At 39.3% G+C, this 27473-nt stretch overlaps 1 protein-coding gene across 1 annotated transcript in view; it reads left to right on the top strand.

The window, feature by feature from the left end:
- suclg2 (succinate-CoA ligase GDP-forming subunit beta) overlaps nucleotides 1-27473 on the top strand; it is a 95531-nt gene that overhangs the window by 24942 nt on the left and 43116 nt on the right. The window contains exons 3-9 of the mRNA XM_054784341.1: nucleotides 14144-14243; nucleotides 15049-15139; nucleotides 17444-17596; nucleotides 19182-19271; nucleotides 19901-19997; nucleotides 23167-23328; nucleotides 24993-25135. Of these exons, the coding sequence (XP_054640316.1) occupies nucleotides 14144-14243; nucleotides 15049-15139; nucleotides 17444-17596; nucleotides 19182-19271; nucleotides 19901-19997; nucleotides 23167-23328; nucleotides 24993-25135 (836 nt within the window). The remainder of the gene's footprint in view (nucleotides 1-14143; nucleotides 14244-15048; nucleotides 15140-17443; nucleotides 17597-19181; nucleotides 19272-19900; nucleotides 19998-23166; nucleotides 23329-24992; nucleotides 25136-27473) is intronic.

The following is a 27473-nucleotide window of genomic DNA, read 5'->3' as shown; positions in this document are numbered from 1 at the left end:
TTTTTGTGGTGGTGATATACTGTATGTTTATTACACCTCAGTTTACTACATGAACTATTCCGTGAAATACTAAGACAGCAGACAACAACAATGCCTCAGAGTGATGTAAGTTTGTCCAGAACAGGATGCATATAGGCACTGGCGCAAATGCCTCATTGGAAAAGTCTTCCGATATATTGTAGCGTGGGCTGGCTTGAAAAAGAAAATGGGAAAAAAAACAGAACAGCAATAATGTTTTTTTTTCCCCCCCACGTTGTCACTGTATTTTCCTCACAAGAAATTTTAAATCCTTCATGACTCATTGACTCCCATTAACTTGAATGGCAACTCATAGGGTTAATACGGGAGAATTAACATTTTTGCCAGATGGGTGATTCAAACCATCAGGGGCTCATGGGAAGTATTGTTTTGATTTCTGTGGACTCATACTGGGAGATGCATACAAGGAGTCATAAGGTCAACGTTTTTCTAATGTAAACCCCACTGGGCACACACACACACACACACACACACACACACACACACACAGGTTGGCGTGCTTTTCGGATAATGTAAAAAATGTACCTACGCCACAGTTTTCCCTCGGCTTGCGTGCATTCTCCGGTTAGCGTACAATATGGCGCACGTTAAAACACTGCCTCAGTCCAACTGTGTTCTTAATGTATTTGGATCACAAAACGCACTTCCTTGTTAGCATCCTATCAGCTAGCTAATAAAATGACAAACAGGGCCGGAAGTCAATTACGTTACGTCGCCCGTGTATGATGTCATCAGCGGTTGACTGTTAACACAAAACATATTTTTATAGTTTCACATGCATAAAACAATTCTAAATGCATATGAATGACGAATGAAAGGAATAAATGAACATTCAAGGTTACTCTCATTGAAGACGTGACTGATCCCAAATACACAATGTGGCAGCGAGGTCAACCCTCACCACCTTCCTGTGTTCCCATGAGATATTTCTTCAGTTCAGTAGTGTTTCTCACGTTCTTTGTCAAAATGTTGCCACCTGAAACTTTCTTTGACTCCATTTTGGGTTTTTGAGGTGAGAAACATTATTGAATTCAAGAAATAACTCACAGCAAAACACAAAAGTGGTTTCCGTGTTGATCTCACTGCCACATTGTGTATTTGTAAACAATCATGTCTTCGGTTAAGGTCCGGAAATGTTCAATTATTCCTTTTATTCATCACTTGTATGCATTTATATGTATTTTGGATAGTTTTATGCATGTAAAACTATCATTGTTAAACTATAAAAATGTGTGTTTATTTGTAAACATTTTTGTCTTTCTGGAACAGGTTGATTGGATCATTTCTTATGGGACAATTGATCTAATTAGCATCCGTTTCAGTTAGAGTAGGACCTTCTAGAAGAAATGAATGATGCTAACCAAGGTTCAGTTGAGTGGAACCTTGGTTAGCGTCATTAAGAAGGTCCGGGTCTTATCAGAAATGGATGTTAACTGAATGTAATTAATCAGTTCCAGAAAGCCAAAATGTTAACACAAAAAAGTTTTTTTTTTAAGTTCTACGATTATAGTTTTACATGCAGAAAACTATTCAAAATGCATACAAATGCATACAAATCATAAATGAAAGGGATAGTTGAACATTTCAGGATAATTTTACCTTATTTGAAGAAGTGATTGTTTACAAAGACGCATTGTGGCAGTGAGATCAACATGGAAAGCACCTTCTTGTTTTGCCAGTTAGTTCTTGAATTCAGTAATGTTTTGTATCTAACGTCTCTGCTTTTCTTTTGATCACGGCTGAAAAATAACCTAAAATTCAGATTCAAGATTCAAGAGTTTCATTGTCATATGCATAGTAAAACAGGTACAGGTAAAACAGGTCCGCCCCGGACGCTCCTGGGCATTTAGCTCACCAGGCCCGCAGGCTGCTGCGTCCTCCCGACGCAGAAGAAAGCCAGTCCGAGAGGCTGAACGAAAGCTCACGGTGAACCCTGCTGATGTTCAAAAGTTGTCTCTATGCCGCAATCCAACGCAGCACGTTGAATGTCCAACATGAACAACAAAATAGCAAAAAATTAGGAAAAAAACAGGAGAGAAAGTTGCAAGTGCCAGCATTTTGATAAAGAAGGTGAGAAACACTTTTGAATTCAAGAAATTACTCTTGGCAAAACACAAAAGGTGGTGTCCGTGTTGATTTCACTGCCACTTTGTGTCTTTGTCAGCATGTCATCACGTCTTCAGTGGTAAAATTAACCTTAAATGTTCATTTATCCCTTTCATTTGTCATTCATGTCCATTTAGAATTGTTTTATGCATTTAAAAGTATTACAGTGTGTTTTGGTTTTTGAATCTTGAAGCGTAACTAGTAGTTGGCGAAGAACTACAGAGCCAACTGCTGATTATATCATAGACGGGCGACAGAGGTGACTTGCGTTTGTCTGTTTCCATGTATTAGCATGTTCTTAACAAGGATGTTTTGTGATAAAAATACATTAAAACACGGTTACACTCATGCAGTGTATTAATAACACGACAAGACGTGCGCGACTGCAGGATGCAAACCGAGGCAAAATGCCGGCGTAAATTTTTACGTTTAATCAAAAACCCACTAACCGGGGAGTACGCTAATCGATTTTCCACTGTATATAGATGCAATACTATAGATGCTAGTCTGCTACACACTGATTTACAATTATACTGTACTAGGCACACATCTAATAGTTGTATATATTTTCCACAATGGGATAGCTTCCCGGCTGTTCAATTCTCAGTTCAGTTGTTTCTGGCAACTTGTGTAAAGGCGATATGTTTCATTCAGTATGTGCTTACTAGCAGGCATTCAGGGTAAATTACACTTGCAAACCCTTACCACCTGTAGAGTACCACAGCAAAATACAATATTATGTGTCACACTTCGTTGTTGCCTCTTGCTCGACAATTGCATCTGTTGAGCAAAAATGCAATTTTCTGTATGAATTTTAAATCAAACCACTACCATTTTCCCTCCCGTCTCCAGCCTCTTTTAGCAATCATTCAATGAGAAAGCAGCTATACTGTGGTAGAAAACAATGCTTTGGTCTCTTAATTTGTCTCCATTGTGAGTCTGGTTATGAATGGTAACAGCATGTGCTTCCTTACTACATCATGTCAGATGAATCAGTTATCATTCCTACATTCTGTCATGACCCTGTCTCTTTTATGATTCTTGTTTTTTGTGTTTCTGTTGTGCATCAGTTTACAAATCTATTTACTTGAATGACTCTTTTTCACCTATCAATTGTATTTATGTTGGTAATTTTACAGAAAAAGACAAAATGTCAATCAATAAAGAACAAAAAAGGCAGAAGAAAAACGTTGAATAACCTTCATTTAATGTTTTTTTTTTCCCCCTTGAGTCTGTTGATATTCTGTTTACCACTGTTAAAATAAACCTACCGTAAAAATGATGGACTCTTACTACTGTAAAAAAACTAGCACTACTATCAGGTTATTGATATTCCTTGTAAGAGGGTAAACTTACACAGTTGCTCAAATAATTATTTACCCCCATTGTATATGTCATTGCGCACAGATAGAAATGTGCATTGCATTCATTCAAAGTGGCAGTTATGTGCACGTAACAAAGACCTCAGAATCTCATATACATGAGTCTTACATAAGTCTATACAAAAGTAAAAAAGTTTTTGCGTGGGCGAAAATCCATTGAGATATGGTGTAACATATATCTGTGCTTTCACTTTTCTGCTGGCGAGAGATACTTTTTACTCTCTCCGGCAGTGTGCAGGCGAGCATTTGCACCTCTGACATGACCTCAGCATGGTGGTCATATTTGAGAAAATGTAGAGATGCCATATGCTTCTCCAGCAACCCTACACACTGCCTGACTTGTACCACCTGCTATGCTATATGCAACGAACATGGAGAACACTATGAGCCCTAAGAGGACCTTATCCGAGTGTCACAATATAATGTTTCAATTAAAATAAATGATTTTGGAGCCTCGCTAGGCATCTGTGGTCACAATAAAACAATAGAACTTCATAATATTGGTTTTGACTTCATGGTTTGTTTACTGTTCAGTTGTACAGCAATTATTTTGTTTTCCTTCAATTTCCTAATATTCCTGTATGAAATATTTGGTGTCAATGTATGCTGTCACTATTTGGCTACTCAGGGAGCCAAATCCTTACAAAGACATTACAATAATAATTTGTACCCCTTCCTTGGTTATTCCTTCCTGTTATTCTGTTTACAATGCAACACCACAGACAAATCAATGTCCACTAATTCCTTGTTTATCACGGTTAATTGGTTCCAGACCTGACCGTGATATGTGAATTTCCACAAAGTAGGATTCGTTTTTTTATAAACATAATCCTATAATAAAATAACACATATAATATTCATATTCTTGTAGTTAGAGCATAGTTTGGGACTATGGGACTTCTAAATACATTTTTGACATTATCAGAGCCCTCTAGACATGAAACAACACCCCATAGTGACTTTTACACTCATATTTCCCAATATAGACATAATAAGAGTAAATAAGCCATTTAAGACTTGTTTGTGTTCGAATAAATGCGGTCCCTCAGGGAGTTGAGTGAGGGACAGACAGGAAGTGATGTCAGGGCTTCAGAGTTGACTTCCAGCTGGCTGCAACAGTTGCCCGTGTTTTCATTAGACATTATTGTGCCTGTTGTGAGATAATTCAAACCTGTCTCACTGAGTATTACAGTAACACTGCTGAGACCTAATGACCAGTGTAGAATACAATGTATCATCAGTCTTTTGAATGCATCTTCTGAATGCCTACATCACATTAACATACATATTGTACATACATAACATAATACAGAACATTTACTTAAATATGCATATGTTTTGGCTAATAATATGCCATATTCAGCCATGAAACGGCGTGATTTATGAAGATTTAAAAAAAAAAAATGAGTGTACGACCGCAAAATTCGAAGGATCAAGTGGCGAGGTACAACTGTACTTTACCCCTGAAGATGAACTGTTGTTAAGAGCTTGTTTGTAGATTTTGTAATCCTCTGCCATAAAATTGTGGTAAGTCTATCAAAGTATAAAATCTATGGGTCTGAATAATTTTCCATATGTAAAAAAATAAAAATAAAAAAAATACAGTGGTGCAGTGGCTAACGTCATTAATCCGTTCCAGAAGGTCAGACTCAAGCCAAAACACACTCTAACCAAAGCAAATTTTCCCATAGAAAATAATGTAAATCCAATTAATCTGTTCCAGACACCCAAAAATGTTATCACAAAACACATTTTATAGGCAATAATTATAGTTTTACATGAAGAAAATAATGCAAAAAAAATTATAAATGACAAATGAATGGACACCTGAACATTTAACATCACTTTGACCTACATTTGTTCGAAAACCCTCACAAAACAATTAACAAAATAACACAGCATATCACAACGTAAGCACTTTTCTGCTGCATTTTTCTGGTACAATAAATACGTACCTTACCGTTTAATAAAGAAAGTGGGGGGGGCGCTGTCACAAGTGAAGTTGAGTAAGCGCGCCGGCGAGGATGCCTTATGTGCAGTGAGTTGGAAGCAGAAGTGAATGTTATGGATGGAAAATGAGACATGCAGAAACACCAAAATCCCTTGATGCGCTGCCGGGTTGATAGATTGTTACGCGGGACGCTGTGTATGCATGTATGTCTGCGCACGCAGCCGATGACAGAGCCTCGCCATCACATTCACGTCATGTGCAAGTATCGTGAGATTTCGTCTTTTGTGTGTGATCTAAGCACTAGCAAAAATGTTGGTTGTTAACCGAAAAACATGCTAACCAGGGCGAACTTTAATCGAAAAACACGAGGTACTACTACTGTACATGCTTATCATACATGGATACAATAAGGCGGATGGCTGACTGGACCGATCCTCAGCGCATATCCTCTGCTTTTTTTGTTCCAACTGTGCCCAGTGAAGCCGCCTTGTGCCCCTTTGCACTTCAAGCGCCTTTTTCAAATTACTTTCATCTTTTCTCTTCAGAAAATGAAGCACAGTGTCTCTGGTGAAAAGTGCTGACAGTAGCATTTAGTGCTGAGTAGAGTTGGCTTAACCACAACCCTACCGTCTTTGTCAGAAGTGCTGAGGGATAAAATGACCCTCTTAGAGCTTTGTGCATGGTGTGTATGTGTGTGTATGTTGTTCCTTTTTGTGTGTGACTATGCACCAGCTGGAGTCAGTGTTGTGTTCTCTTCTGGCTGGTCTACTCCATATGATTGTTTTGATGGAAGTGGTTTTACAATGCATTTTTTGAGAATTCATAGCTGCATGTTAGTCCACATGAGAGCCCACAATAGTGACAGGTTTCTTTTACACAGAGATCCCGGAAAATGTTCCAAAAACATGCATGTTTGGCTACTCTAAATTGTCCATCGGTATGGTTGTTTGTCTATATGTGCCCTGCGATTGGCTGGCGATCAGTCCAGGGTGTGCCCCGCCTCTCGCCCAAAGATAGCTGGGATAGGCTCCAGCATACCCCACGACCCTAATGAGGACAAGCGACATAGAAAATGGATGGATGGAAAAAAGCCTTTCATTTGACTATTCCCTCTTTGGTTTTGTTCATGCCATTATTCCCTTATTGCCTCTCTCGCTAAATAAATACAACTCCAAATGTGTGCCTACCTTCCCTTGTTGATTAAATAGTAAAGCAGCAGCATTACCTCAATGCCCTATTTTGCCATTTTGTGTTTCATACTGTATGTTGAATAAATGAGTGCAGCGAGGGAGCACTCTGATTCACCACCACGTTCCCTGGAGTCTGTTGTAGATGGACAGAGCTGCTCTTGTCCTTCAAGAGTACTCACCTGTGACAAAGGAAAACAGATGGGTTCACCCTTTCATCCATTATGACATGCACCTGATGAGGAGTCAGGATATAGTTGGCTGGAGGTATACAATTAAAGAATTTGAGTGTCGGAGATGAGCTAACGTGGGCAATAATGCATTTAAGGGTCAACAAAAGGTGCGCCAACGCACTCTGATAATACAAGAGCTTAGCGGGACACTTGCCAGCCTGCACAGACACAGTTATCTGGCTTCTCTAAGTGCCTGATGTCACAGCATAAATTACCTGGCTCTTAAGTCTCTCGTTTTGGTAAGGAAAAGCCATGAATTTCTAAATTGTCCTAACAGCTGTAAATAGGCTTTGCAGGGTAAAGCCGCCTGTCTCTCACAGAGATGATTTTCGTAAGCAGCTTAATGTTTCCACCTCCTCATTACGCACCCTAACCTATTCATGTTGAGGGTGAGACATGGAATTATTTCACACACATCCTTCTCTATCGAATTAGGATGATACTAATGTTCCAGCTGAAGTGAACATGGAGGTTACTTGTTGCCAGGTTACCTTGGAGGAGTAGAGGTTACATAGTAATACATGTACAGTACACTGTGTGTTAGATTAGACATAAGTCATATTCAAATGTGGTAACGTCTTGAAATGTACTCAAAAACACTGTTGTAATTATAGCAAAAATAATTTCATTTATCAAATAAAATAATTAAATAATTTATCACTGGTAATGCCGCCACCACCACTCCTGCAGTTGTTACGACTGGGTTAGTTATGAATATCAAAAATCTATTTCTCTGGTTATGGTTAAATACATATTTTATGGACATTTTCAGCAGCAATTCATGTCAGGTTTATCTAGTTCAGTGATTCTCAACTGGTGGGTCCCAGGGTCTTTATTATTTATTTATGAATAATGGCAGATTTTTTTAGGTTGGTTATTCAGTATATGCTGAAGTTTGTGTTAATTTTATACATGCTGCTACTGGCGTGCTTTACTTTTCCTGCTGGTTCTGTGCAATGAGAAATACGTTGGGAGATGTAACCTTCCAATTAAGACAATGAAGTAAATTAATCCGTTTCATGTTTATTTTAATTGTGGATCATTAGAAATATGCTTTGTTTTCGCAGTACAAAGTGAGTAAAAATAAATTATATAAAGAAAAAGTTACGCATACAAAAATTGACTACTGATCACCAAAAATAAAACGCATCGAGATGCATTGATAATCGTTTTATCATGAATCGTAATCGCATCGAATCGTGAGGAATCCGTCACTGTAAGCTGCTTGTTGGTTTTCTCCCGCTCGGCTGGATTCCTCTGTTTTTAGATGCGGAATAAGGTCAGTGCTTTTGTTCGTTCCTTTTGTTGCAATGGGCTATAGACAAACTTGTTCCGCGTCTATTGCCGTAAACCCAAACTAATTCCAAACTACTGACAATATTATTCCTCTGATGGTAGCCATGTTGTTGCTGTGTGTGCATCACTATTAATGAAATGATGTGGAGGTGGTGGGGGGAACACTACAGATGCTCCTGGGGAGAAAAGGGTGTCCCGTAACAAGAGGGGAAAAAATAAAATAAAAATGTTTTACATTTTCTGCAACAAAAAACTCTAAATGAATTGATACAGTTGTTATATTGCCCAGGCCTTGTTTCAGCAGTCACTTTTTTTCAAATATTGATCAGAAATGGGAAGAGAACGTCAACGTCAAGCCAGACAGGGTTTGGAGGAGGCGGAGATAGCAGGCAGAGGCTCACTATGGCGTCTAGACACCGCAGCATAATCCAGGCTTTATCAGTGTCAAATATTAGACATTTTTATAGCCGTCTCAATTACTCTGATTTTTTTGGCTGTAAAATAACTCCCGCAAATCGTGGGGATTGACTTTATACAATTCATCCAGAAAATATTCTCAGCACTTCACTTTTTTCCACATTTTATGTGACAGCCTTTTCCCATTCATTCATTCATTTCCCAAAGCCTTTTCACAAAATGTATTTCCCTGAAAATGATATACACAACACCCCATAATGACAACATGATTTTCGTCATCTCTCCACAAAGGAATGCTAGAGCTTGGGTTCTTGGTCACCTCCCTGACTAATTCCCTTCTCCTCCGTTTGCTCAGTTTACACGGCCGGCCAGCCAGCTGTCGGGAGTTTTGTGGTGGTTCCAAACGTGGTCCATTTATGGTTGATTGATCATTTTATCACATCCATCCTCAGATTTGTGCCCCGATGCAGTCCTGTCTCAGAGATCTCTGGTTTCTCTCTGATTTCAGTTGGTTCGTATTGTAAACTTTTCAGCTGAATAGAAAACCACCATTGTTAGATTTTCAAATGCCATATGTCAAAAAAAGATAGAATTAATTTTATTTTTTTCCCCTCATGCCTCACCTGCCATCACTACTGGTATGTGAAGCAATTTTCTCTCTGACCTTTTTGCAGTCTTTCAGAATTGTAAATGGTTGTAAATGGTAAAAAAAAAAAATATGGAAAGCTGAACTTAAAAGATAACATCAGTTTTACCGTCTTGCTTAAATGAAGTCATCTCGGAGGAGGTTTAAACATTTAACACAATCTTTAACATTTACTGGTACTGGTGGTGCCAGTGGGATAATGAACATTGCACAACATGAAGACTTTTTTAATCATTCAGTAGATGTCCTTGGGACCTGCACAGTGTTTCTATTGTCGTCATTCACTTATTAAAACGGATTGTCAGGGTATTCTTACGTATACATAGGTAACTGGATTGTCAAACTTTCAAATAGTACATTATCCATCCATCCATCCATCCATTATCTATGCCACTTATCCAGGGACTAGGGTCGCGGGTATGCTGGCTGACTTTGGGTGGTACACCCTGGACTGGGCGCCAGTCAATCACAGGGCACGTATAGACAAACAATCATTCACTCCCACCTGTGGACAATTTAGAGTCGCCAATTAACCTAACGTGCATGTTTTTGGAATGTGGGAGGAAACCGGAGAACCCGGAGAAAACCCAGGAACGCATGGGGAGAACATCCAAACTCCACACAAAGAGTACATTTTCAGTTTAGTTGAGAATATATTGAAAGGTATTTAAAACATGACAGCAGTATTCACAACAACGTCTTACCTTGATACATAAATCCAGGTAAGTGTTGTACGGGCACACATTTAATTTGAAGTCCGAAGAGCCCATGTTCCAAAGCAAACAGGAATTGGGCTATTTTGTTAGGAATTTTGAGCAATTTTGGAAGCAGTCTTTTTTTTCTCACAACACATTGGCCATAAATTGCAAGTTGAGTATTTAATGGTGAAGGCTGCTATATTATAAATAACCTTTTGAGAAATTCTAGTTGTAAATTTCCAGAAAAACGGTAAACATAGTTGCAGTTGAAAATATCAACTCCATTCTCTTCCATTTTCAGTTCCTGTAGGTGTGATGTCCACATAGACTAATAGTAATCTACTTGAAGTGTAGCTGTAGTATTTGATTAGCTCTTTCCATTTAGTAATTATCACATTCAAGCTAGAAAGGAGGCCCCACTAGGGCTTTTTTTTTTTAAGGGTATGAATATCACAGTTGCGTCCTAACTCCCTTCATATTGGTATATTGTCAACCTCTGTCCCAGAGCAACCGGCATCCTCCTCACGGCCCAGCCTTGAAGGGTTAATTAAATAGCATCTGAAACTCTGCTGCATTGCCACAATGGGCTATATTTATATCGGGGAGGGGGAGATCATGTTTAAAAGTACCCTGAAAGAAAGATTGTGAAAGAGACACTCAATGTAGAAGCAACCTCTTTTTTTTTATCAGCGGTTGTCATCTCAAGCACACTGGAGTTGATTTGCACCCATTACTGGGATCTGTGTTAGGCCTGAGGATGACGGCAGTGTTACATGGAGTGTGACTGGAAATGTTGTGCATTAATTTCCTCCCCTGTGTCCCCCAGATATATAAATAAATACAGATCAAGATCTTTCACTGCACCTTTTCAGTGGGCCATACGTGGTATATACACAGAGGTAACCAGTATATTCAATAAGGCCCATTTGTCACCCAAAACAAAAAGGATTTCCACCTAATGTGTCACACTCTAGTACAAAGGTGCCTTGTCGACATAAATTAATCTCAACTGAATTGTAATGGTTGATGATGTCCTTAACTAGATCTCTTTGTAACAGCGCACATCCATGACCCCTCTAGCATTCAATAGCATTGAGTGATCTTTATTCTTAATGATGGTCGTGACAGTTGAGACCAAAATAGCGGCTGCGTTCTTGCACTGTTCTTCCGCCAGCGCACACTGTAACTAGTTCTCACGCGAGCCTCGTATTTACGCACACATTTAAGTTTTTAATTCATCTATGGGAGTGCGTTGATAATACAATACGTCATAAACGGACCACCTGTGTTTATATTTACATCTTTATGGTACAGCATGTACATACTTGGGGTGCACGATATTGGACTAATAATTATCGGGCCGATATGAGGAATTATGACATCATACCGATAAATCCAATTTCATTCAAAATAGCTGGGATAACCGATAAGTAAAAAACAAAAACACTTCAATGAGGTGAGATTACACGTAGTGTGCGGTAGAGTGAGCAAACCAAGTGCTGCTTTTCTCCTATGTGTGACATGCTGTAAACACGTGTATCGTGTGGGACCTCCCCACTGCCTCAACCACATCGCATGATAGTCGCAGCAAACGCAATCACTTCACGACGAGAGGAAAAACATTGGCCCTGAGCGCCCCAAATCCCATCAGCCACCCAAAGCGCCAGCATCGCCACGACGGAGCCCCAAAAGCTTACGTGCCCATGCCCGTTTGCTGATATTGCTTGATTAACTTGTGTGCTGCATGATAAGCAGGTTTAGCCGAAATGAACACGTGCCTTATCGCAACTCCACTACATTCCCTGACAAGATATGGGTTTTTTTTATTCGTTTTGACTTTAAAACCATTCCTTTCTTTTTGTTAAACATGCTCATTATTATGACATTACATGTCTGTCTTCATACTTGAAGCAATGCATTTTCCCAGCTGAGCTATATCATTGTTCCTCCACTTTTTTTGTTTTTGCCCTTTAAAGCTGAAGTTATTTCTTCTGTGTCATCCCTCTCTGCTGCTCATGCCCGCAAGACACTTTATTTCATCTTGCTTTGAACTCTTTTTAATTTCGCAAAGTAGCAGTTTTTATTAACATATTTATTCATTTATGACTCCTCAAACCACTTTTTGCGTATGAGCAGACCTTTTATTCTTTCATTCTTTTTCTCAGCAGCTCTGAACTCTCCAGCAATAATGGGTCTCACTAGTGCAGTGTTAGTTTAATCCCTGGCATACTGTCAGAGACTATTTTCTCCGGTTCTTTTTCTTGCTGTGATTGCACTGAATGCAGTTTTAGGCATTTGTGGCTCCTGAGTCTGTCTAAATGTTCTCTTTCTTTTACTGGCATAGGATGAGCTTGTTTCCGGCCTCAAGGGTCAAGGTGTCTATCTCGCCGCTGCACAGTACAACCAAACTGTCCATGTCCAACATGACGAGAGCAACCTGTCAATGGCTGAACCTGTCCACTTACATAATAATAACCTTGCCTGAAGCCACATTTCATCAAGAGCACCTATTCCATTTAAATGTGGATATAGGTAGGGTGAATGCTGAAGAGACAGCTGAGTGCGATAGTGACCTTTCAGCTCTTGTAGGGTGAAAATGACAGTAAAGGGGATACTGTGTGATTTCAAATTGAAAATAACGTCAAGTTTTTAAACTGCCTCGCTCTCACAATTACGAATGCGCCTGAACGCCCCACAGCGCTTGCATAACCCAAAGAGCACAGAGCAAAAAGCAGGAAGGAGAGGAGAAGAGCACAAAGTTATTCATGGCACTTTTGTGCATTATATGAACAAATAAGTACATTTGATGATTATGTTGTGCATTAAGGGTGTTTAATCTTGAGGATTTAATTTATATTGGTGTTCCAATCCCTGCACTGCGCAGCGGTGAAATCGTGTCGTGTGTGCGTGTCTGGATGAGAGAGTGGGGATTCCCCTGAAAATGAGGCTATCACTGGTTGTATGTATTTTTATTCTTCAGATGCTGGTTTATCCTATTTGTTAAACTTTCCCCTTCAATTTGGTATCAAATGAATATGAAGACTTAAATCATATTGCAATCAGGAGTGGACAAATACAGTGAAGCTCAAATTTAGGCGGAAGGATCCCAACATCAGACTGGGATAAAATGCGTGTAGGGTGATTATTTATTTGTGCTTGTGGATCTTTATCAAAGTTTGACCATGCAAAATAAAAAAAAAAATGACCCAGAAGTACTTGCCAATTACTGTAATTTCCATACCGTAGAACGCACCGGTATGCACATAACGAATTTCAAGAGGGAAAAAAAAAGATTTGTACATATACTGTATAGACCGCGCATGTCTATAAGCCACAGGTGTCCACATCATAACATGGGATGTTTAGAAGACGGAAAGATGTTACACAGAAAGATTTTTTTTAACTTTTGATTAAATAAACAGAACAGTGCGTGTAATACGGCATGTTAAACTGTGCCTGACAGTGCTTGTAACATGGCTAGTTAAACAGTAGCCTACCAGAAAAGTCATTCATCGCCGTCCTCCTCCTTCCTAAAACCACTCAATTCATCTTCTTCAATATCACATTTGAATAGCCGCATAATTCCTTTGTCACACACCTTGTCAGTCTCTCTCTCTCTCTCTCTCTCTCTCAGCAGTAGTCTAGCCTTTCAAAACCGTTGGTGATAGTGGACGTTTGGCGGTCTGAGTGGTCCAAACAGAAGCTGTAGTAATTCTACATTTGATCAAACTTATTTAAGATGTGTCAGAGAGCGCTGCATAAGGCTTCAAAATGTGGTATTCACTTAGTGATATTCACGCAGCATCATAGGAGATATAGTTTTTAGCCTTAAATTAACCGCATCACTATACAAAACCTGCGGGGTTCAAAGCATGACAAAAAAGTAGCATCTTATACATCAGAAATTACGGTAATCATTTTCGATATTTCAAGTTAATTGAGATTTTAAAAAAAAAGTGTAAGTGTGCAGGAGTGGGGGTACATGGCTTCAGGTCAAATGTCAAGGGGTAATAGACTGTGAAAGGTTTGTGAACCACTGGTGTACTGCATTGCAGTAATAATGAATAAAATCCCTTGTCAGTGGGGTCGTTCTGAAGTTAATATTTTCAGCCCTACACAAGTAGCCCCACATAAGGGAGGTCTCAAAGGTGCTGAACTTTTGCCTGATGTCTGTTGCTTGTGTTTCAGATGCCAAAGAGATTGTGCTGAAGGCTCAGATTCTGGCTGGTGGGAGAGGCAAGGGTGTGTTTGATAGCGGCCTCAAAGGTGGAGTACACCTAACTAAAGAGTGAGTATTCCCGCTATGCATGTTGCTGTATAAGGTGCATACTGTTGTTTGTTTTTGTTTTTTTTTTTCAAGCGAAGTTGCTTTCGAGACACAACTGTATAATGTAGTCACATTTATCTGGGCTGAAAGTAGTACCAGTCTTTTTTCTTGTTTTAGTGCAGCAAACTTTAGTATGGTTATTTTCCTCTCTTAGGTTCAGTGAAGTTTCAGAGGTTGACTTTTGTTAGGTTGAGATTAGAGTTACACAATGTACAGTATTGGTTGAAGTCCTCACTTGAGATCCTCCCCTCGACATTTTTTTGCATGCTGGAACACACATTTCAGATGATGCTGTGTGTTGTAATTAACATTATTTGCCCATGTGTGTCTTTATGTAATTGTAAAGGCAAACGCATACAGTATATGGCAATTGAAGTCACAGGGTGCAGCACTTTGGCATTTGTTTTTCTAAGTGATAAATGCCATAAGGTTATTGTCCCAGGCAATTAATAGAGCACACAGTTCACTTTCCTCTCTAGCCATTGAGGGAGGAACACGGCCCCATGACTCTCTTTTATATGTGTTTATTATTCCATATCAGGATTTATACATTCATAGGCAGCTATAGTTAAGGTTTATTCACAGTACTGCATAGACAATCCACAATTGTGGTCCTCACATTGTGTTGCTTTGATGCCCAGATCGTGTTGTGGGGATTGGACTATTTAGTAGCTGCTCATATTAAAACTGCTGTTGCTTAGGATCCTTCTTTTCTGAGAACTTGTCTTTAAGAAACGTTACAATAAAACCCATACCTGTCCCGTAGCCCTGCTGTTGTTGGTGAACTGGCCAATAAGATGTTGGGTTACAATCTGACTACCAAGCAGACACCTAAAGATGGAGTGAAAGTGAAAACGGTAAGTTGTTGTGAAAGGAAGACCGATAATACACTGACTGCTTGACCAAAAAAAAAGATCACCACCTGGATTTAACTAAGCAAATAGATAAGAGCCTCCCATTGAATGAATGATTACTGTATGGGTGATTATGTTTCAGCTGGTTAGTTAATGTTCAATGATAACTTCTCATTTCTGAAACAACCATGTCCAAAGACACATTCTGTGATGATACTCTGTTTCAGAAGGGTCAAATTATTGGCACAGACATCTGAGGAAAATGCTGAGACTACCAAAATTGGGTTAAGAACTGTCCAATGCGTTATTAAAAAGTGGCAGGACAGTGGAGAAACATTGCACAGTGGTTCAAATTTCTCGCCATCAGTACAAGATCTTGGCAAAAAAGTAGAGCAACTCCGGACAGAAGCAGATATTATGACATCACAGACGCTTGCAGTGCTGTAGCAAATGCTTAAAACGGTGCAGTTAAATATTACAGTGTGTGACCTGTTTTTTTGGCCATGCAGTGTAGTGTATATGCTCGTTATTGTTTATTTTTCTGATCTAAAGTCAAGGTATTTTGGTTGATTGTTGTTTACAATGATCTGACCACAAGCACCGCATTTAAAGTATTTTGTAAACAGATGCGTCTGTGCTCCACTAACAAGCAAAAAATAAAAATTAACCTTGCTTTGCTCCTTGCTGTACAGTATTTCCAAGTGATAGACCATCTGTATACTATATGGTTCCCTCTCCCTTCTCTCTACTTATATTTTCCATCAGCTCTCTATCAGTGATGTGTATAGCACAAACCTGAAATCAAATGACTCTCGTAATCAGTTTCTGAAGCCATCCCTTTAAAGCTTTTGAAAAGCTCAGAATCAACTACACAATACATCAGTCACATAGAAGGCAAATGGACATCATAATGTACTGACCTAATATTGCATAAGATATGATCCAGAAGGGACCCTATAAGGCGGGGGTGTCAAATTTGTGCTCAGGAAGGCTGAGGCGCTGCAGGTTTTCTTTCCAGCCGGTCTAAAGCAGGTGATTTTAATGATCAACACTTCCTTCAATTTGAGGGAAGGAGCTGATCACCTGCTGGAGAAACTGGTTGGAGAGAAAACCTCCAGTGTCTCGGCCCTCCATTGACACGTGCTATGAAGCATCATCACCAGGTGTGCTCCACCACTGACCACTGTTGACAGCCTGACGAAGTGTAGTCCTTTTACGTAGTCTGAACTTGTCCAGTCATATGACAGCCAGTGCTTAGCTGTCAACCTTCCAATGAAGCTTGAATTCACTCCCAGGCCTGACTGCACCACAGAGCGAACAGCACACGGCGAGAAGCTTTTGTGAATCAACTACATGAATTTGCTGTCAGGGTGCTGATAGAGGGATGAGCAGGGACGATGACTCGGGGGTACAAAATACGTTTGTGGACGGAAACAATACAAATAAAAAACAGAATGAGGATTGTTGTGCTTTGACTAAACACGTACTGTAGGTCAAAGGACGACTTCAAGTCAATTGACTGTGAGACAGAAGCTGAATTACCAGGAAATAAGAGCAAGAGAGTCTTGGTACCGTAGAGGATAGATACAGTTATCCTTACTTTCCAGATGATAGGTTGGACGCAGAATGAAAACGTAGTAGAAAATACTGTTCATTAAATAATCTTGTCCCTTTTTCTGCTTTTCCAAATTAGCCTTTTGTTTGTCTCTCTGACTTTCAAAGTTCTTTTTTTTTTTTTTAAGAGGTCTCTGATGTCTTCCGATTACTTCCTATATGCTTAAATGATTCTGCCAACCTTTCCTTATGTTTGTCACCCATTGGTCTTATGTTGTACTGAAATATATTACAGTCGTCTCTTGTTTATCGCGGTTAATTGGTTCCAGAACAGACCGCAAAATAGGATTCAGTATTGATAAAGCAAATATTTTCATAGTTAGAGCATAGAAAACGTGTTTATGACTTTCTAAATATGGCTTTTAACATTATTAAATCCCTGTAGACATGAAATAACACCCTTTACACTCCTATGATTCTTTGTTTACACCACATTGCGCAACAATGGAACTTATTCATTGAATGTACATGATTTGTTGTGAGAAAAAATTGTTTCTGTTAGAGTCAGACCTTCTGGAATGAATTAATGATGCTAACCAAGGTTCCACTGTACTATGTTTGCAATGCCCATGGGGATGTTAGAAAATTTTCTTTTCGGGGTCATGTTTTATAGCCTCCATGCAATCATGATTGTGGTATTGTGTGCAACGACATTCATACATCTGGCACCTTTTTCTTGCTGTCCATGTCCAGGTGATGGTCGCTGAGGCCTTGGACATTAGCAGGGAGACCTACTTTGCCATTCTAATGGATCGTTCCTGTAATGGTCCTGTCATGGTTGGAAGTCCACAGGGAGGGATGGATATTGAGGAGGTAGCAGCCAGCACTCCAGAACTCATCTTTAAGGTATACCATTAGTGGTTAACACACCGTAACACAGGTGTTCTCAAACTTTTTGGGACCACGGACATGACACATTTTGGCCTTCCATCAGTCTCAGTATAAACTAAACTCCATATAACTCATCATATTTTGTAAGCTTTGCCGGTTTGGCCTTTGTATCCCTTTTATAAAGTGGGTGGACATAAATATGTGTCAGTTGTGCTAGATTGAGAATCCCTGCCTTAACATACCAAATTATTGACAGGAATTCATCAGTATGCGTAAGACTGTTGCAGTGAAAAGATGACACAAACATATAATTTAATAACAGTATGTACAGCACAACAGTACTTTAGATCACTGGTTCCCAATTTTTTTACAGTCGCGCACCCTTTCAGACATTTGACTTGAAGCCATGTACCCGCTACTGCTGCACCCTTAAAAAAAACATCAACCATTTTTAGATTTAATTCAATTAAAATATTAAACATGATTAATTGGTTAAGTGATTTTATGGTAAGTACTTCTGGTTCAAAAGTTTGTATGGTGCATGGTCAAATTTTGACAAAAGTTTTCCATGAGCACTGATAAATAGATAAGATGTGAATTTCTCTTGGAGATGAATAAAGTATCTAAATTCTACATATCTTTTATTTCAGCCAGATGTTGGGCTCTTTCGCTTTTGAATGGGTAGAATTTGAGCTTCACTTTTGTCCACTTGCAATCACTATGGTTTAAATCTGCATAATAATATGACACCAAATTGAAAGGGAAAGTTTAACAAAGATGATAAAGCAGTAGTATCCAAGGAACAAAAAATACTTACTAGCAGCGATAAAGCCTCATTTTCAGGGGAATCTCCACTCTCATCCTGACACGCACATACTTTGACAGGTTTTCACAGTGCGGGGATTGGAACACTAATGTAAGTTAAACCTTCAAGATTAAACGAACTTAATACACAACATAGTCATCAAACGTACTTATTCATACAACTCACACAGAGCAATGAAGAACTTCATGCCCTGTCTCCTTCTTTCTATCTGCGCTCTGTGCTATGAGGCGCTCAGGCGCTTGTAATTGTAAGCGTCAGGCGGTAATTGTTTTTCGTTTTTATTCACGTACCCCCGATGACAATTGGCGTACCCCAGGGGGTACGTGTACCCCACTTCGGGAACCTAGGCTTTAGATACAGATACGGATTATTGTGTAGTGGTATCTGTTTTTTGGGACTACAGATAACCTCAGATGTCCTCATCCCACTCAGAATGGGTCCACGAACCACTCTTTGGAACAATTACTGCTGATGCTGCTCTTGGGTCTTACAGTTATGACACATTTCATAATGTATACATGCTCTCTCAGTGAAATACCGCATTCAAAATTCTCAAATTCCAATCGGAATAGAAAATCTCTGTTGTTTATCATTGTTTTTCTTGCGTATGCGGTATCTCTGTCAGCCTTTTCACACATTGACTGTGATTTTTGATTGCTTGATATGAACATCTACTCAATGTTAAAATAACAGTACAGTGTTTCAGCCGCTCACAGTCGTGCTTTTTCCGCTTGTGATCTCCATGTTTCCCCCCCCTTTTACTCCAATTCATAGGATGTCATAGATATATTTGAAGGTGTGCAGGACGACCAGGCACTTTGCATGGCAGCTAATTTGGGCTTCAAAGGACCTCTGCAGAGACAGGTAATTTATGTCCATATGCAAAAACGAATCAAAAGAAACTGATTTGCACACACACTGATATACTATACTGTATACTGTATACTCTGCATGCCCAAAGACAGCAGCATGGTTATTTATAGATGGATCAAACTTGCTATTATTAGTTTTTCAGAGGCATGCTGTGACATGTCAGTGCACGGGGCACGCTTGCCAGAGGGTCAACTGTCACATCTGGCAGTGATGTACAGTGCTATGCAAGTGGTATTTCCCTTGGTTGCTTTTAGAGGAAAAATAATTAAATTCTGCCAGCAAGTTTAATTGAAAGCAAGAACATTTGTATTTTCATCCACATGAGAGAGAGCAACATTAAAATGCAAATCTGCAAATATTGCATCAATGTGTGAACACTTGGATTGTGCATTATATAGATGAATAATTATTAGATAACTGAGAATTTCTTCACCTTTGTCAGAAACTATGATAAATTTCTTGTTTTTGATCACGTTCATTCTAAACAAACTCAAGGCTGTGTGACAGCAAAGGTGATCTGCCCTGTTTTGTTGCCTGTGTGGGAGGCTGATTGGTCTTGGTTGGGCCGGCTGCTCAGATCCAAACCGCCAGGTAATTACTGTCCTCTACGGACCTTGCAGGCAGCAGATCAGATTAAGAGGCTGTATGATCTCTTCCTGAAAGTCGACGCTACTCAAGTTGAAGTCAACCCTCTTGGAGAAACTCCTGAAGGACAAGGTACCATCTATCATTGACAATTTTTGTTTGTCCTTTCGAGCGTTTCTTTTTTTGTGTGTGTGTTAAGTGTGTGTCTTGGTGGGGGCCACTCTTATGGTGTGGCCTCTATGTGCCGACAAATGTAAAGGTTTGACAAGTACACCGTGGCCCGGCACTATTCCATGCACATGCGCATGCATGTGCACAACGTAGCCGAGTCATAGAATGAGAGGAGTGCGATCGCTGCTCGCAGCTTATTAATCATAATTGACACAATTCATGATATAAATCAAATACTCAACAACACAAAATGATCAAAAAGTCAAACCCGTTTGAAACTGCAAGGGAGTAGAGCTTAATAGAGTCGTCCCTCGTGTATCGCGCTGAATTGGTTCCAGACCCGATTGTGATAAGTGAATTTCCGTGGAGTAGGATTCATAGTTATGGCATAGAAAACCTTTTTATGATCTTTTAAACACGTTTTATTTTAACATTATTAGAGCCCTCTAGACTAGAAATAACACCCATAGCGTCACTTTTGCATTTGTATTACCCAAATATAATCAGAGAAAATAAGACACATTAGACATAAATAAGATAACATAGACTCACACGTTAGCAGCTCCTTGTTTTTTTTCTGGACAGCATACTTCCTCATCAGTAGTACTTTCCTCATACAATACTTTTATTTATTTAACATAATTAATTGGTTAATTAATTTTTAGTAATTCACGGTCAAAAAAGTGTATTTTGCATGGTCAAATTTTGAGAAAGTTTGACATGAGCACTGATAAATAGGTAAGTAATCATCCCACATATCTTTTATTCCAGTCCGATGTTGGCATCCTTCCATTTCAATGGCATGAATTTGAGCTTCATTTTTTTTGTCCACTCACGATGGTTGTGATGTAAGTCTGCATATTCATTTAATACCAAATTGCAGCGGAAAGCTATAAAGCATTATCCGAAATACAAAAATACGTTACAATCAATAATAATTTTTTCACTCACATGACAGGTTTTCACCGCTGGGCCGTGCTGGAGCACCAACATAAATTACATCTTCAAGATTACATACTCTTAATGCACAAAATGGGCAAGGCAAGTTTATTTCTAGAGCAAAATTCATAGACGAGGTAATTCAAAGTGCTTTACAGAAAACAAGGGTAAAATCACTTCAATAAAATCATTCCATAAAAACATAAAATCATCCTAAAATCATGACATAAAAGTCCATAAATCATTCCATAAAACAAAAAAACATTAAGAATGAAGAGTGCAGATAAAATACTTTCAGTTGTCATATGCGCAGTTGAATAGAAGTGTGTTTTCAGCTTGGATTTGAACATTGCCAACCTTGAGGATTGTCACACATCTTCTGGAAGATTGTTCCAGATTTTGGCAGCATATAACTGAAACGCAGCCTCATCGTGTTTAGTCCTGACTCTGGGCACCCGCAGGCGACCAGTCCCTGAGCTTCTCAGAGATGGTTTATGTGGCTGTTATTACTGTTCCTGTGCAATTTAAACCTGCAATAAATGCCTGGTCTGACGATCGCGTTTAGTGCCTGTCTCATTGAACAAATGTGCTTAGTCATCAATGTAGAATTTTAGTTCATTTAGCCATTTTTAGGCTTGAAAAGTCTTAATCTTGTCTTAATTTACTTACTTATTTAGTCTTAATTTAGGCAATAATAAGTACAATTTGCTTAAATATGCATTTTTTTTAAGAATAGGCTGTATTCAACCACAAAACAGCGATTGTTGATGAAGTTATTAATTTTTGGGATTGAGTGAGAGCGCTATGTAGCGAATGACGTTGTATATGCTCCACTTCCTATGGAGGTTTTTTTCCCAGTTACTTAAATAAATAAAATGTTATTTATCTATTTATTTCATTACACTCGCATTTTATTCATTAAAAGCACCATGAAGGTGTCATGGTGGAAATGATCCGTCAAAACATGGTGGGTGGTATCTGTCAGCTGATTGGTTGAACTGCAATTGCTGTATATTATTAGATTCATTTTGGCACTAAAACTGTCCATACAGAAACACAATAATGGGGCCATCTATCAGCAACGTGACCAACTGAGGATTCATCACAGCTTTGATGTTATTTATGTGCTTGATAAAACGTTTTTTTGTTCCCTGTATGCTTTATGAAAGATTGACAAGAAATGTGTATTCTTATATCCTTCCATGAATATTAATGAGTAAGAAAGCTCAAAACTGTAACTTTATAGTGAGAGCCTCTTTCACCAGCAAGAAAAAAACACTTAGCTTGAACTTTAATGTTGACCTGTTCTTTGATTTTGATTCCTCAGGGAATTGAAACTCGTTTTCGGTGGTAAATTGTACTGTATAGATGTCATTGGTCTTGTTTGGTAGTAGTAGATTTTTTTTAGATGATGCACTAAAATAATAGATTATATAAGTGAAAACAAAAGGAATAGCTTAATAGGAACTAGACTTTAGGTTGAGTGTCTGCCTCCTGAATGGAGCTCGTCTTTAAGCAAACAGTGTTAAACACGGACTGGAATAGAACGTAGGGTCGCTTTATGGTGAAGCCACAAAAATACTAAAACCGAGCATTCGGCAGTAATCTCATTTCAAGCCTCTTCTCTCCTGTGGTTTTGGCTTCACTTCAGTGTTTGAACAGCAATAGATGCAGAAACGATCCATTTATGTTGCTTTAGAAGTATTTTCATCAAACAGTAGCATTTATCTTGGTTATTACTGAGTTAAATTTCATTTGGAATCCACCGTTTTAAATTGAATTTACAAGGTGTTATACAAATATTTCACATGGCATTATTACTGTTTTATTGTTATTTTGAAAGCAATGACTGAGACTAACTAGCCAGTGTTGTGCCTGGTGTTTTTTGCAGGTAGCCTAATGAATGTGGTCTCTTTGAAATGCAATCTTTGAAGTGTAAAGGAGATATTCACCTACTGTAACGTCTATCCCTTCAAGGCAGTGAGGGGGCAACAATTTATTAGCATACTAACCTCTGAAATAATTTATACCAGCGGGGCAACGGGGATACCTTCCATTTAATTAATTTCAGTTTTAAGAGTTTATAATGAGTTCCTTTTGCTCGCTGCCGTCGTGTTATTACTTCCATGGATCTTCTGCTGTCCCCTGGCTAACTCTGGTATCTTTGCCCCCTCTGTTACTCCACGACCAGTGGTTTGCTTTGATGCGAAGATCAACTTTGATGACAATGCTGAGTTCCGTCAAAAGACTGTCTTTGCAATGGACGACATGACTGAGAGTGACCCCACAGAGATGGAAGCTGCCAAGTGGGATCTCAAATATATTGGACTGGATGGAAACATTGCCTGCTTTGGTATGGAAACAACACCCTGTCAATTAAGGGGCTCGCTTTCCACACACAGATGCACATACACCAGCTATGACGCATTCTTCCATAACAAGAATATCTCTTAATTCCCTTAAGTGAAAAGCTCGGACACAGTTAAATCCTTGTCAAAGTAAAGGCACCCTGGGCTCTCCTCTAATCCACATTACAAGCAGTTTTCTGAGGACTCCAGAAGGGATGCCACCATAACCAATGCATTGTAATTAGCGATAATCCACCCAGAAATTCTCCAGTGAGCTGGATTGCAAGCATTCTCATTAAAGGCCCACATTATTGTCGTAAATCAAAGCTTTTACATTGTACAGCAGTGCTAACAGGTGTACTGTCTTCTTTCCCCTTTGCCTCATAAACACACAATTTCTTTTAGCACTATCAATGATATCCATGCATGTCATCTTGTTTCCCCAGCTAAGAACAGTTTTAAAAGCCTACCTTAGCGACAGCTGTTTTTTACTGAGATCAGTAGGCCAGCGGGCCAGGACACAAATTCTGTGTGGCAAACTCGAACAAGGTAAAACAGCGTTGTCCTCTTGACTCAAGTGCAGCTCAGCATCACTCTACTAGTTGGCTAAATGATGACAGACAAACAAGTATTCCACTGAATGTTCATTATTCTGACTCCAATGTGTTGCAGTTTACGAAGAGTCATTGGAAATTGCAAATTGCAGGAGGTCATTTACTCAATATAACAGTCTGACTCACGGTGTCACCTTACAATGAACGCAAAAATCACCACACGACAACTTAACACTCAAAGTGTAGCTAAGAAATATGCAATACAAATACCAATACAAGTTTAAAATGAAACAGTTGCTGTGTGAGGATTTTAGCATTCTTTGTAAGATGACACCGTGAGTCAGACTGTTATGTTGAGTAATGATCTCCTGCGATTTCCAGTCGGTTGACAATCTTGTTGTGAGTTCACTTCTAGCTCATGATTGGCTGCTGCCAAATAAAGAGCTACCCTTTCCTCACTTACCCGCAATCGCCACAGTATAAACGATTAGTAGTATTTCTGAAGTAAAGGAGATGTCATGAGATTAGAACACATGCATAAATTAGCCACACTGCGGTATAAACTGCATTGTTCAAAGTTTAAGAAACTAGTATTGGCTTATACACCGGAAATTACGGTATATTTAAGAATTATACAAAAAGGCCTTTTTCAGGGACCACAAAATGGGTCAACAATTTAAAGCTGTTCTGCAGAAATGGAGGTTGATCAAGCTTTGACAGTTGGTACTCGTAATTCCTACAGGTATTCCAACTTTTCTGGAGTACTTACTACATCCGCTGTCTGCGGAAACGCAGTGTTTGGAACACACTGTCGTTCTGTACCCTCGAGAGCATCAGTAGAACAGCATTGTACTGCAGAAAGTAATGTGTTTCTAGAAAAATGGCAAGAAAAAGGCAATTAACAAAGGAAGAGAGACAAACCATCTTAACACTTTAAAATAATTTTTTTCCTACAGTGAAATTGGGGTGTTGTGAAACTTTTCACCGGTAGTGTAAGTATATAACTTTTTGGAACACGTTTGGAGCAATGTAGCATGCTACTGGTTTTGGTTTCCCCAGCTACTGGAATTCATATTTAATTCTAATGAAATAATGTTTCAATGTGTCATTTGCAGTGAATGGAGCCGGTTTGGCCATGGCCACATGTGACATCATTGACCTGCATGGAGGAAAGCCAGCTAACTTCCTAGATCTTGGAGGAGGAGTCAAAGAGAGGCAGGTGTACGAGGCCTTCAAGCTCCTTACTGCTGATCCGAAGGTAAGAACAAAAGAAATGCATACCGTCGTCTCTCTCCACATTGCGCTTAGATTTTTGCAGTTTCAATAAATCATGCTTTTAAAACATATATATTATGTAACAAATCATGCTGTTTTGTGGTTGAATACTTTCATATCTTAAATTATTACTCAAAAATATACATATTGATCCAAATTTTCCTTTTTTTGCGTAAATGATCATTGCTCATTAGTAATGTTATTGTCATGTCCGGAGAGACACACAATGACCAGACGTGCTCGCTAGAACATCAGGCTTTTAATGGTTTGAATTATCTCGCAACAGGCACTGTAATCCTGAATTTAAAAATTACCAATAAAAACATGGGCTACTGCTAACAAAACATAAAAAATCGCGGAGAAAAGACGACAAAACACGGCATCTCCAACGACGGTAAAGGGCTGGTCATCCAGTGAAATCATTTCCATGATGAAATCACAGATCGCTTCAGCCCTCGGGTCGTCTCTGGCACCTTTTTTGCACTTTTCAAATGAAGCGGTCATAGGAACAAGCCCCGGACCTCTGTGTTTCAGGTGGCTGATAAGGTTTGTTGTGTTGAAGGTCATTGTATTTTTCTCTTATTGTGGATTGTTTACAGAACAGTTGGTGCCACTAGCACCCTTTCGATCTACGGCATGTTTGTTTGCAAGTGAGTTTGCACATGTCACAGACAGGCAGAAAAGGAGTGCTTGATTTGGGCACCCTCCCACCTACAGCACAGTACGGATAATCGGATAATTTGGAGTGTTTTTTTTCTTTTGGACTATCGGGGCTACTTTTTAATGTCATCAGATTTGTCGGTATGACGTGATCATTTCTCATACCGATAATTATTGTGCACCCTCAGTAATTGTCATGCTGGAAGACCCATCTTCAATGTTACGGCTGAGTCCAGGAGGTTTTCATCCAAGATTCTACGATACATGGCACCATTCATCGGCTGCCTCAGTGCGGTGAAGTCTTCCTTTACCATTAGCAGGGAAACAACCCCCAAGCGGAATTTTTCCACCTTCATGTTTGACAGCGGGGACGTTGTTCTTGGAGTCATGTTCAGGATTTCTCCGCCTCCAAGCATGAGTCAAGTTTTTGCCAATTAGCGCAATTTTGGTCTTATCTAACCTCATCACATTCTCCCAAGCCTCGTCTGAATCATTCAGGTGTTCACTGGCATGGAGACCTTACAGGCACTACATGAGCTCAATCCATTGTGTTACGTTAAGCCGTGTTAAGTGTGTTACCCATTTTTTCTTGGTGACTGTGATCTCAGCTCCCTTGAGATCATTGAAAAGCATGATTGTCTGTATGGTAAATAAAACAATCGCCCCCTTGATCCTTGGAGCTAATTTAAACTTGATACGGCCGCATGACATCAACCTCTGTGCCTCGGTACGAGGGCTGAGGAGTGTTGCAAATGTTCGTCATGTAACAGCCATCACTCCCGACTCATGACTACAGTGATTAAAAAAGGGATTATGTGCTTGGAAAAGCCAAAGGTACATACAAAGGCTCAACACTCAGTTCGACACTTCATGCCTCACTGTAATGATCCCATACATTTACAAAATAACAGATATTTTGTGCAATGCCCCCTTCCTCTCTTTCACATGTTTTTGTCTTCATCTTTATGGAGCTCTCGCGCTCTCCCACTGAGTCGGCGCTTTGATGTATCAAGCTCATTGTGCTGAGAGGAGTGGAAGTGATGCGAGTGCACTACTGGCACTGAATAGCAGACACTGGGCTTGAAATGACAAAAGACTCTTTTCTCCCTTTTTTTTTTTTTGCACACTTCCATCTACCCTCAGAGCATTTATTACCTTAACCATTATTATGCCCTGAAAGGAAATGGAACCAGGAAAGTAGATGAAATTGCCTTGCTGTATGTGAAAACGGCATACAAAAACATATTTAGAATGAAATTACTGTGTTGCTAAGATATGTTGTGACAGGTTTTGTGCCTCGGGTCAGCAGCAGACCATTCATTTCCTTTTTTTTTTTTTGTTTGTTTACATTTTATTCAGGGCTTTGACATTTTAAGCACCCATATACAATTTCCAGACAACAACAATTAAAAGACCTTTCTCCATATCCACATGTAGGAATGTTTGTGCACAGAATTTCTTTTACTTCATGTCACCTGTAGGCAAGATGCCGGTGAAGGCAGCAAATACTGAATAAGCCAGTTATTGCCTTGTGCCATGCAGTAAAGAAAGTGACAGATTGCTGTTTTGGCCAACTCAACAACATCCATTTTGTTCTCAGGACTTAAGGCTGTTTTCTGAAACGTTATAGGCTTAAACAAATGATTAAATTTTCCGAAAGG

Source organism: Dunckerocampus dactyliophorus, chromosome 8, assembly GCF_027744805.1.
Source record: "Dunckerocampus dactyliophorus isolate RoL2022-P2 chromosome 8, RoL_Ddac_1.1, whole genome shotgun sequence".
Taxonomy (NCBI): Eukaryota; Metazoa; Chordata; class Actinopteri; order Syngnathiformes; family Syngnathidae; genus Dunckerocampus; species Dunckerocampus dactyliophorus.
The sequence above is the reverse complement of the archived record's forward strand: the minus strand, read 5'-3'. Positions and strand labels throughout refer to the sequence as shown.